The sequence below is a fragment of the Atractosteus spatula genome, chromosome 9 (genome assembly GCF_055471065.1).
Source record: "Atractosteus spatula isolate fAtrSpa1 chromosome 9, fAtrSpa1.hap1, whole genome shotgun sequence".
Lineage (NCBI taxonomy): Eukaryota > Metazoa > Chordata > Actinopteri > Semionotiformes > Lepisosteidae > Atractosteus > Atractosteus spatula.
This window is the reverse complement of record NC_142714.1, coordinates 2,374,200-2,387,118: the sequence shown is the minus strand read 5'-3', so window position 1 is coordinate 2,387,118 and position 12,919 is coordinate 2,374,200. Positions and strand designations below refer to the sequence as shown.

General features: G+C 38.8%; 1 protein-coding gene across 2 annotated transcripts in view; it reads right to left on the bottom strand.

Annotated features, from left to right (window-relative positions):
• Positions 1–12,919, bottom strand: part of adck1 (aarF domain containing kinase 1) — a 152,709-nt gene that overhangs the window by 51,714 nt on the left and 88,076 nt on the right. For both annotated transcript variants that reach the window (XM_088924578.1, XM_088924579.1), the window contains one exon: positions 10,514–10,630. In XM_088924578.1, the coding sequence (XP_088780704.1) occupies positions 10,514–10,630 (117 nt within the window). The remainder of the gene's footprint in view (positions 1–10,513; positions 10,631–12,919) is intronic.

Sequence of the window (12,919 nt, the reverse complement as noted above, 5' to 3'; positions counted from 1 at the left end):
CATAGTGAGTGAATTCGAAGTCTCAGCTTTTGCTTTCCACTGTCTTAACCACTCTACTCTTTCCTATCTTCATTCTCTTATCTCACTCACTCTTGCCCTCTCCTCCCCTCCTTCTCTTTTGCCAGATTTCCTGTTCCCCCCCTCCGCTCGGCCATCATCGCTGGAATGAACTACGTACAGTAATCCTAACTGCTCAGCACCTGACCACCTTGAAGCCCTGCACTCTTCCAGCTCTCAGCTGCAATCACTCAGCTCTCAGGCAAAATTAGTTTTGTCCTGTTACTTTAGTCCTGTTCACGGTGGTATGCAGGCCACCAGGAAGCTTAATATCCATGCTGTCTGTATACTGTTTCATTTTGCCGAAAACACTTAGCGTTTAGCCATCCTTGTTTTCCATTCATTGTGTTGTAAGTAGATGATTGTTACTCTGAGTTTCATGTTTTGTATAAAGGATAAGTTTTAAGAAAAGAAAATAATAATACAAGTTAATAATCTTGATCGTAAAAATAATAGTAATTTTAATAGTGTATTATTAATCTATGTTTAATTCACTATTTCTAACTTTCTTTTCAATTTGCAGGTTGTTCTTGCACAGCAGAAACACAAGCCTGAGAGCAGAACCTCTCACAAAAACATCTTATATCTCCAAGATCTACTGGCAGAAAAAGGCTTGTTCAAGAATTCTGTGCACGTCCCTCAGTACTGAGAAAAGTCTATTTTAGCCATCATCAATCTTTTGATTACTTGCACGCCAGCTCTCACACAGAACCTTGGAGACGTCACAGCAAGTTAATAATTCTATCCATTTTCTTGGGAAGAGACTCCATCATTTATTATGTTCGATATCTATCTCATCAGCTGTCTAATAACTCTCATCATCATTGGCTAATGTCTAGGCCAATCTCTCTTGAAGATAAAATACTCTCATATAAGGTTTGTTTATTTACTTTTACAGCAAACACTACTGTAATATAGGTTGTTACTTTGTGACAGGAGGAGTACTCTCAAGGTCAAGGATGTAAAGATCATAACTCATTATGCAGAAAATGTCTCAGAATTTAATCATGCTGATTCATTTTCTGTGCACTTTAACAATACGCACAACATGTTCCACAGAAATAAAAATAGATTATGTCAATGGTTGTGAAACATGTAACAGCTGCTCCTTAAATATGAACAATACTAAAAAGAGGCCCACAGACATCCCTCTTTTAAGACTTAATTCATAGGTAATAAATTGTATTCCACATTGCTGTGATTTTAAGATAATCTAATTTCAAGAACTCAGTTTCCTACTGGGGCTAAACTTTGGGCTGAGAAACCCTTTTAAAAACCCAGTGTTCTACATATGATACAGAATGTAGTGAATGTCCATTCAGATTATGTTAGGTAAGTTAATGTAAGTTTGTATTTTGGGTATTCTGTATTTATATTTGGGTTCCTTATTGATAATTAAAACAGCTATTCACAACTTTGAATAAGCAAATGACATACCGATAATAATATAGTCCTTCAGGTGGGTAGCTGCGTCAGCATGCGTCACCCACACCTGAAGAAGGCTCCACAGCCGAAACGTTGTGTTCTCTTTCTTCTTTTTTTCAGCATGGAATAAACCTATTACTTGTTCCTTTGCATAATATAGTCCTAAGTACTTTCCTAAGTACTGTCACATTCTCTTGAGATGTTAACAAGGTAATACACAGTACCAGCACCAAAGATCCCTTACAGTGTAAATAAGTGCTGTACTGATAATAACATTTTCCAAATTTGATATTACAAATGAATTCTGTTTTTAAAAAATCTATAATGCAATAACAGGTAAAGGTTTATTCTATGCTGAAAAGAAAAGAAACAACATTTCAGCTGTGGAGCCTTCTTCATGTGACTTGAACTTCTACAATGCCATAAAACTGTTTTTTTTAGTGCTGACAAACAAAATAAGTGACTATTTTAAATTCATAAACTGAGTATTACTTGCATTACTGAAAATACCCTGACAGCACACAAAATTATTTTTTTATCATTCCTTTCTAGTAAAATTGGTCTAAACATATGCTTTGGGAGTAGTGTACCCTGTGTCAATTTAGGATGAAAATTAATTGAGTTTTTGAGGAACTAATTTCCCAGCAGATATTTTTCTACTTATTTGTCTGCAAATTTCTACTGTAATACTGAGGCTATTTGCCCCGGTACGTACAGCTGTGATACATTTAAGCATATTTTTGCAACATAAATGTAGCATCGTATTTAAAAATACCATGCAGTTGTGACATCATCAGGTGTAGGGGGCTTCCCCATGTGATTTGATCTTTGTTGGTTGGTCATTCTGGCACTGTCAGGGGATTTAAGCCCCCTCCTTGTAGACTAAGAGGCTTTGCTAGTGGCAGCTCATCACTGGAGGTGTCATGATGAGTCCAATTTATGATGGCTTCTGTTAGAGAACCAGCACTGACAACTGCCTCAAAGGAGATGAGCACTTCCAGAGATGAGTGACTTTCCATTCAAGGCAAGATAATCATTTTAACACTTAATTCTAAACATGATAATCATACAAGCTCTGTTGCTGTTACAACTGCTTTACCACAATGTTATATCAGAATACATCTCTGACAATATCCCTTAGAATATAGTGTGCAATTCTGATCCCCATGATTTCACTCACAGGTTGAAGAAGACTACAAGGGGGCCTGATAGAAGAATTCAAAATCCTCAAAAGTACTGACAAGTAGAATGAACGGTGAAGCACAAACCAGAGGGCACATGTGGAAACTGCAGACGTTATTTTAAAACCAAGAACAGGCACTTCTATATCTAAAGGTGTATGGGGGTAAGGGTCAAGCTACCCGGGTTTGTTTCAGTCTCTTTTAAGAAACAACTAGATGAGATCCTCAGATGAGTTAGCTACTAAGATGGGCTAAAAGACCTCCTCTCTCTCTTATTGTGTCTCTGTTGTTATGCAAGGTTTGACTTCCTTTAAAAAGATTACAACAATTCAGTTTTATTGATTGTAAACAAGAAGCCAACAAATACAAAGGCATACAACATGTTCTGTGGTTAAAAAATCCGACACCTGAAACCAAGGCTGGTGACATGATGGGAAGAGTCTGCAGCAACTACGGCATGATAGGAACAGCTAGAGCATGCTGGCCATCCCATGAGTCTTGTGCAATACACAATCCACTGCTTTCAAGAAACACTCTCAATGGGGCTCCTCTTAAACAATATGTTTCTTCTGTGTTGCCATATGTCATGGTACGGAATACATACTGTGATATTTCTTACAAACTGGGATTCCTCTCTGGGCAAACTGCCCAATACATATTTGATTAATCAGACAGGCATTTTTTGAATGTGTCCATGGTTATCAACCTCCCCTATTGTCCTAAGAGACCCTGTTAGCACAGATGTTCCTGCTGGACACTATCTTACCTTACAGGATGTTTGGTGGAAAGTACATCAGAATCTCTTGAAAGCAGCTCTGACTCATAAGACGTTTGCCCATTGATGTAGACACAGCCCATCTCCACTCTTTCCTGAACAAAGGGTATGGTTACCCACTACACATCTCTGCCTTCATGTTCCTTCCAAAAAACATAGCTCTCCATTCTATTGCTCCTTTTCAGGTCGTGAATCACATCGATTAAGCTACTTACTGGCTTTACCTTTCTTGGGCAGAGACTCTCAATAACCTTCCATGTTTCTTTTCAGAAATCTGCTAAAAACAAACCCTTCTTGCCTACCTCTGCCAATGAACCTGCTCCCCAACAGATTTTGGATTTCTCATGTGGTTCGTGACAGTGTACAATACCTGGCTCGCTGGGGAGGTAGGGGTGTAGCAGAACTGGCCTGGGTTCCAGCTAAGGACATCAGTGTCCCGCACCTGGTGCATCCTTTTCATTCTGGGTTTCTGGACAAGGCTCGTCCAGTGCCCAGAGGTCACCAGTTAAGGAGGGGATACTGTCATACGTGTGCTCGCCAGAGAACAAGCAATCACGCCAGAGGCACCACCAACTGCTCTAACCTAGCTAATCACTTAGTTACCATGACAATGCGCTATGGGGGATGATTAGTGAAACCTTAAGAGTTAGACTGTAACTTCTTCTGCTGTTTAAGATCCATCTTGGCATTCTTCAGCGCTTAGTATTAGTCTTTGTTCACTGGCCGTAGCATTCCCTAGTCACTTACCTCCCATGTCCGAAACGTGTCTGTAATGACTTTGATTTCCTGGACTTCCCCTGAACTGCTCTTTAGTGTTTGCTCCTGGCTCTGTCCCTGGCTTGCTTTTGTCCACTTTGATTCTGTGTTTTCCTGCGACACTTAACTCCCGAGACACCTCTGCCTGTTCCTGGTTGACACCACTGGAGTTTCTGCCTGTCCGCTGCTACACCTGCACTTGAAGCCAGTCTTCTGCCTCAGCCCGCTTCACCTTTTAACAGTAAGTACAGCAGTATCACATTTATGTTGCATGATATAGTTGATTTATATGTTTTTTATGACACACAAAACATACTTAAACACGTAAAAACAGACTTGAAGATTCAAAATCCAGAGCAGGATTCAGAGTCTCGCACTCTGACATGCAAGTGATGCAAGTAACTACAGTGACTAAGTGCAACAGGAGCGTCACATGTATGTAAAGTAGTGCATCAAAAGCTCAGCTAGTGTAGATTACCCTCAGTCCTATCAGGAGGAATACAAATGAAAATGGTTTTCCCGTGCAAAGCAAGATGGTGATCTGACCATCATTTATTTTCTTTCACCAACAATATGTGGCCCACAACAGTACCCCTTCCGTATAAAAAACTACTTGGCCAACGAATGCCAAGTGCTGTATCATTTTAGTGACCAAATTATTACTGCAGATCAAAGTGGGATTCTTGCTTAAACCAAGATGACTGTCCAACTGTAATATTGTTCTCAGACTTGAAACTACTGCTGTCTTGGGAAATGCAGGTTTAAAAATTTGCTGAGTACAGTTCAGCCAGCGAACTCGAAATGTGATATCATTTTAGTGAGAATGCAATTAACATGTTGAAATGGGGTTTCTGCTTCAACCAAGACAGCAGTCTGATTGCCAGCCTTTAAACTGCCTCTGTCTTGGGAACAGCCGGACTTTCGCTATGGAACTGAAATTCAGCACAGTACATCAGCACTTAAATCTACTTTAGACTCGCGTGTCACAGGCTGCAGCAGTGCGTTTGGTGCCCTCACCAGGTCATCACCATGTTGGCCAAACTGGTTCGAACCTAAAAGTGTTTGGCCAACTAATCGCAGTCTTAGCTGGCATCATTCCCTTAGCAATACAATCCCAGCAGGGCAAAATGGAGTTTCTGTGAAAACCAAGATTGCTGCCTGACAGCATTTTTGTTCTGCTGTCAACATATTATCTAAAGTGCAGACTGCTACTATTTAAAATGTATTACTGAACGTTGCTTTTCCTTAGTATTTAATAATACTTGGAAGCCTTCAAAACCGCTTGTATTCACTACTTTATGCTGTATTTATAAGAAAAATAACTTATTAAGTGGATTGCAGCAGCCTTATCTTATTTTAAAGTTATCTCTTATTCCAGTTGTGGTGACCTAACTTGAAAATAATACATTTGTGAAGTTTAACTGTTGAGTGTTTCAAGACTGCACATTGCACAGACAGGAATATAATATTTTAAATTGACAGGCCAAAAAGAAAGATTACAGCACAGTGTTCCCTAGACCTCTAAATCAACCTTGTGCAATCTTGAGCTTGTACAAGACTAACACTACAAACTATTTCTTTCTGTTGAGTAGATTCAAATAAAATCCTGCAGAGATGTCTTCATTTTACTGCCAGGTGTTTTTCTGTTCTTCTTCCTAACACCTTAAACTGTTCATTTCAGAGTTCTAAAACCTTTTGAATTTGTAAACATGCACAGAATTAATTAGTGGCTTCAGATTGGAAATCTATATGAATTCTGTCTGGCAGTGCCAATACACAACATGAGTAAATGAGCGTACGACAACTCTAATTATTTTGAAAAAATTCAATGAGGAAGACTGCTTTCATAGCATTAAAAATTGGAAAAGATGTAGTGATGTCAAATCAAAAGGTTTGTATTCTTTTATGCTGTCCAAGCCCTAGGCACTAATTTGAGAGTGAACTGTGCATTAGATTTCCCTTTACATTGAAGTGAATGGTGTAATTTATGTCATTCTCTGAAATGCCCTAGTAAGTATCTTCCATTTTTATTATGCATATTTATCCAGATGTTCACTAATTCAGGATTTTACAGATTAATTGCCCAAGACTGTATCTTTCAAACTGCATTTTAAAATGTTCAAGCTTACAGTTAAGGGAAAAATGTACAGTATAAAGAAAGATAGACACTTGAAGAAAAAAAAGATAATGTATACACAAGATTGTGAAAAATATGAATAAGGCAGATTTAAAAGGACATGATATAAAGACGTAGGTGATTTCTGTGTTTAAGGGTTGTTTATTATGGAAGCAGAATTTCTGCTTGAGGGCTGGTGTCATCTCTTATTTACCAATCTGTCACCCACGATGGAGCCTAGGTGTAAAATAAAAAAAGAAAGGCTGTTGTTTTAAGCCTCATGCTCTGCAAGACAACGACTAGAAGACTTGCATACTAATTCTTTGAAAAAACCTTGGTGTCTAACATAAATGAAGAGTACAGGTGCTAAAATGAATCCATTTATTAGTCTAACAAAAGGGAATGCACTCACAAGCTTTCAGGACTGATAGGCCTGTTCACTGGCTGTAAAGCATAGCCCAAAATGAGTTTCCATAAAGACTAATGGATAATTTTTCAGTTGTAGGTGCAGCAGGAAATATGAATATGGAATACCAGACGTGTCAAAAAACAGAAGTGGAAATTAAAAAATTTAGTAACGATTCGTATGATGATAATCTCACCGTCAGGCATACTTGATTAAAATGTAGGGTATAGGGTCCTTGTTTAGCCTGCACACAATTACAATCTGTAGGAAAAACATCCATCCATTCATTTTCTATCCAACACGGGGTCGCGGGGGAGCCGGAGCCTATCCTGGCAGGCAACAGGCACAATGCAGGATATACCCAGGACGGGATGCCAGTCCATCACAGGGCACAGACAGACACAAATGCACACACTCACACCAGGGCCAATTTTCATAGAAACCAATCAGCTTACCAGCATGTGTTTGGACTGTGGGAGGAAACCAGAGCACCTGGACGAAACACATGTGAACATGGGAGGAGGTACAAACTTCATGCAGACAGCACCCCAGGAACAGCACCCAGAAGCTCTGGCAATGAGGGGCACTGAGCCACCACACTGCCCCAGGACAAAACAAAAGAACTGCCATGAAGTGGTTGCCACTTCATCTATATTTGAAAAAGGCCATTACAGTATGTTGTTCTTCACTTGCTATTGTTATTGTATTTATTCTAGAGATTCTTCTCTAATATCTTATGTCTGGCCTCACACGGGCCATTTAAAAAAGATGCAAACATACCGACTGTGACACCCTCGAATCCAATACGATGATCTAAATCACACAACCGCTTAAACCAGATGCCATCTGGCAAAAAGACAGAATTATTCTACTCTTTGTCATTGACAACGAAATTCCATTATAAAAGCTTAAGCAATTTAAAGTTCTTAAAGGAACATCATACTATAAACTGTGGTGTTGTAATTGGAAAATATCAAGTCTATTTTTGATGTAACACAATCAATTCACCATTAAACATATACCCTGCAGCAGAGCTAAAAAGTGAGTGAAACTGACCAGAGACCATAATCTGGCAGAAAACAGACACAGCTAGTCCAGTCTAAATTAAATCAAAGTCTGACAAAAAAGGAAATCAGCCCTCTCAATATGACAAATGTCTTTAATAGAATTTTCAGAATACTGAGAGTGGGCATCAGTGGGTTTGATCTATTTGAAAAACTGTATCTTCAGCTAAGGATTCAGGACAGGCTCAAACTGGTTCCTAGGGTATCAAAGGAGACACTGCTGTTCCTGTCATCCTCACTGAAAAACAGAGCTCCTCCTCTGTGCAAAATATTGCTTTGCAAATGAAACCATCTATCAATCAATAGCATATTAGTATGGTATTTTTTTTTGGTTGCACATAAACTAGATGCTGCTTCAATATTAGCTTCTGTTGTGTTTTGGAACTGTCTTTACAAATCAACACTGCTATGATTAACTACTGTTACAACCCAGGGATTAAACTGATCCATAAAGATTAATATGCCTTAGTAAATGCTTTAATGATAATCCATGATGATCAGTATCAACAAACACCAATAATTCAAGCCTGGAAAAGGAGTTGCCTTAACTTAAATGTTGTTCTACATGGGCATCCTGTAATGACAAGGGGATTTAATGTGTAAAGGCAAAGACTGAGTAAAAATAAATCTATCACTCTTCAAGCACTCTGTAAATAAATTAGAATAGAAGGCAGACTGAAATCACTTTTCATTTCCATTAATGTGTGTTAAAGGCAAGAGAAATAAATGAAAAACAAATCACCTGCAATTTAAAGGATTTTGAGAAAAGAAATAAACTACCCCTCCCTTTTTCTCTCTATACAGTATATACCTATGGGTATACCAATACACAAAACACATAGTCACACACCAAGATATTTGGACAGTAATTTCTAATTGTCTTCTGAAACATATACTATATATATATAAAGAAAGATATGTCTGCAACTGGTACATACTGTACATATGTGTAAAAGTGTATATACTGTATGTAAATGAATATACAGTATGTATCAATACCATTGTATTTGTGTGTACGTGATCACTTGGTCTTGCACTTTCACCACTGAGGTAATCACTTAACACAGCACGCGAGATGCATTTCCACATGACTTTTGTGTATGCTTATTTTCTCTGTAATTACGACAATATAAAACCCGGAAACTCTTTTTCCAGAGACCGAACTAATCAAAAGCCCCCCAAAAAATCTGTACTTCCCAGCTCTGTAATCAGCCATCTAAGCTTTTTACTGACTTAAAAAACCCAAAACAGAATGCCCCTGCACGTTACTATAAAGGCCTTTCTCGTGTCCCTTCTGCTCCACAGGCCTTCCCTCTGTCAGAAACAACACGCTGCCAAGATGACCTCCATTAGGCCTATCACAGATGGCCCTTCTTTCTGCTGTTTCTCTACATTTATCTTTCTAGTACTATTATTAGCAACACGGTATCTTTTAAAAGCAATCATCTCAAAGTGCTTTCTTTGCAAAATTGATTTTTATAGAAAAAAATGCATTTCACAAAATTAATGACAATTCCAATAAAAGAAAGCAGACACAGAAAACGTAACTTTTAGCCTGCACTGGATGAGGCTGAGCGCTTTAGGATTAATTTGGGGTGATGTTCTGATGTTCCAGAGCCTTCGGGCGCACAGTAACAAGAGGCTTTGTCACCCCCAGACTGCAGACAAACTGTGGAGGCTCATAGCATATCAGGGTCAGTGCAGCAAAAGTCCCAGAAACAGTAAACACATGACACATTGGTTCGATACTAGGGAAATGTACTATGTTGAGTCTTGAACATAAGCTGAAAAACTTCAAAATCAACTCAAAATCTGACTAGATGGCACTGTATGGACTCAGTCCAAGACAGGAGTAATGTGATTACTTATGCATTACCTAGTCAGAATTCTGGCTGCCAGATTCATATTCTCACATTCAGGCACTGTGGCTTAAGAGCAGTTTTAGAGACTCCTGCAAATAAACCCTAAAAATAATCAATCCTTGAAAAAAGAAACACATGAAGCAGTTTTTCTCCTATGAACACATAACGCAGCTGGGCAATAAGCTAAGATAGAATAAGAGAATTTTTCATGTAATTGAAAAGTCTGTAAAGGATCAAAGATTGCCCCCACATTCTTCATTCTGGCCTGCATCTCAAACACAATATCATCAAGGTAACAACATTAATCCAAAAATGAGACCTCAGCCAAATCACACATATTTTTAGAGTTTTATATTAGTGTTATTTTATTCCTTGGTTTACTTTATACTGTTTTCCAGTGTCAGTATAAGGTCCTCTATAGGGCCTATAGAACATCCATTCATTTCTTCCCATTTTTTCTCATATGTGTATAAAATTAGAGGGATGCAGGGCAGAGTAAGCGTCAGTCTGATTATAAAATTTAAATAATTTTGCTAAGGTCTGAAAAGAAGAGTGCCTATTTGTTATTGTCTTCAATTCAAAGAGCAAAATGAGCACCTCCTGGACTGTGACTCATTGATTTTGGAAATTCTGTTCCGAACGTTTTCAAGCAGTAATGACCAAAATGGTAGTTTTAATGGAAATGGTAGTTTTTCAGAATGAGAATTCTTCCATGAGCTGGCAGCGAACTGAGCACCTATCCCACTCCAGGCCTGGGATTGTTCCCAGAGTGGTGCTGATGCCTGCAGTATAAACAAGATTGCTTTCTTCACGGTGAAAATCACTTTCAAATTCTTTCAGAAGGTATTTAAATTCAGCAAACAATGCTTACCTCATTGACATCGATGTCATGCTCCTTCATATACTCTCTGTCATTCACCTGCCCGCCATCCATAAACTCCATGGTCAGAACACGTGTGGTTGAGAGGTCCCAGTGAATTTTTGGTACCTAAAACAAAGCACATTCCTGCTGAGCTTCACTCAAACTGGGATTATTTTAATTTCTCATTGCACTTTGAATTCACAGTAAAATCCACCAAACGATGGCCTTATCTCATGAACACAGACAGTGTCGTGCAAGGAATAATCAATATAATTAATTTCTTGTCTGTTTTAACTCTCAGACAGGAAGAGAGATCGCATTCTGCTCAGGCCCCCCCTGAGCCATTGTTTCTCACAGCTGGGCATTCTTCACACAGAGACACACTGTTCATTGTACTTGCACTTACTACAGTTTTCAGTTTTTGCTGATGTTTGGGGCACCAATATGGAGTTGTGCTCAGGACTAGAAGGTCAAGGATTAAAAACCCAGTGGGGCACTGCTGGTTTACTTCACTCAAATACCTCCAGTAGATGCCATGAGGTATAAGTGGGTATTTTCCAAGTCATCACCACAAACTGGAAATTGTTCTTAGTCTGACTTATCTGATTATATATGTGGTGAAATAAAACATTTAACACGGTTTATTCCCATTTAAGTTTTAACTGCTTCAGAACACTGTACATTAAATACTGTATATAAATGTTGTACAGTATTTATAGGTCTGTGACAAGTGATGTAAATAGTGGAGTACCACAGAGATCTGTTCTAGTACTGCTGCACTTCATAATTTAAATCAATCAACTAGACTGTGACATACAGTAGTTAGTAAACTAGTCAGGTTTGCAGACAATACTAAACTAGGAGGATTAGCAAACACAACAAAAGCAGCAAGTAAAACTGAAAAACATCTAGATGAAGCTAAAGACTGTGCAAGCACCTGGCATATGAGGTTTAATATAGATGTGTAGGTAGGAAAAGCATAAGCTATAAATACAAATTAGGAAACACTGAGATAGAAGAGGCTACAGTCAAAAATGACATGTGACGCATCATTGCCATATTCATGACAACGAGGGAAGCAATAACACAGGCAAACAATGTTAGGATGTAAAGTCAAAAGTGTCAAACAGGGAACTTAAACTAATATGTTTTTCAAACTTACTCAACTTAAAAAGAATGCAGAGAAAATGCCCTTCATTTATTTTCAAAAACAGATGCTAAAAAAAATAAAGTCCCTGGATAGCCACAAAACTGTTACCTTGCAACAACAGCTTGCACAGATTGGTGAAAAGAGGATTACCTGGCTTCATTAAATTAACATGAGCTCTTTGTGCTTTCATTAATCTCCTGCATTATCAGAGGAGTCTCGACACATTTCTGACTACCTGTGCTTCAGTACACTACGTACTGTAGCACATTTCATATATTAATGCAGTCTTATTTGTTTGGCTATTTTATCTACATACCGGGTATTCCTTCTTATTACCTGGCTGGTTGCTTTTGATGTCATTTCTGCGGATAATTCATTGTTTTGAAAACAAAATCTTGTTTTCATCTGTGCACCATATTGCTGTGCAATTCTTTGGAAATAAAATCTCCTTTGGAACAGTGCTCATACACAGACATGCTTTTGAATAGGATCCTACAATGACAGAATTAATAGGTCGGTAACCTTTTATTCTAAATTACACCTGATAAGCTCTGCCTGTTTATGAGCTTGATGCAGGATCCAGCAATGAACAGAGTGCTTTATTTTCACTCAGCTCGCCATTGTTGCCACACTGCCATCCAATTTGCAAACTGTAAAAGCTGCATTAAACCCAAAGATCTCTCCGTGTAAAGCTGCAGAGAGCACACACCACCTCTCATTATCAGAGGGGCTGAGCGAGGTCTTCCTGCTATTCATTAAAAATAAAAAGGGATGTGTGGGGCAGCTCTTGGAGGTTGTTATGACAGATTATTTACCTTGTGAAGTTCTTTCTCTGAAAACATCCGGCTGTTTTAACATACAACATCTCTTCAAGTGCCCCTCAGCACCTTCTATCTCAAACAGATTTGCTGTGTGTTCTTGTTCACTCCAAGGTCAGAATTCACCAGGCTGCTGCTCTTTATCAGACAGTTTTAACACCTCTGTGTCAAGTACCTACTAAACCCTCTCGTTTAATGAGAGATTAAAAGCCTGAGGACACTAAGGGGCTTTTCATGCCTGTCCTCACCAGTGAGCTCCCAATCACTGGGCAAAAATCACCCCCTCATCTCAGCACTTCTCACCTGCTGCCTCCTCACCTTGCTTATGTCCTGTGTAGGCGACTCTGACACTCTGTATGAATTTTACTTCCACGAAGGACACCTGGCACATCCTGTTGCAGGCTGCCTGGTACTACAGCTGCAACATGCAGAACGTTCGACAGAATC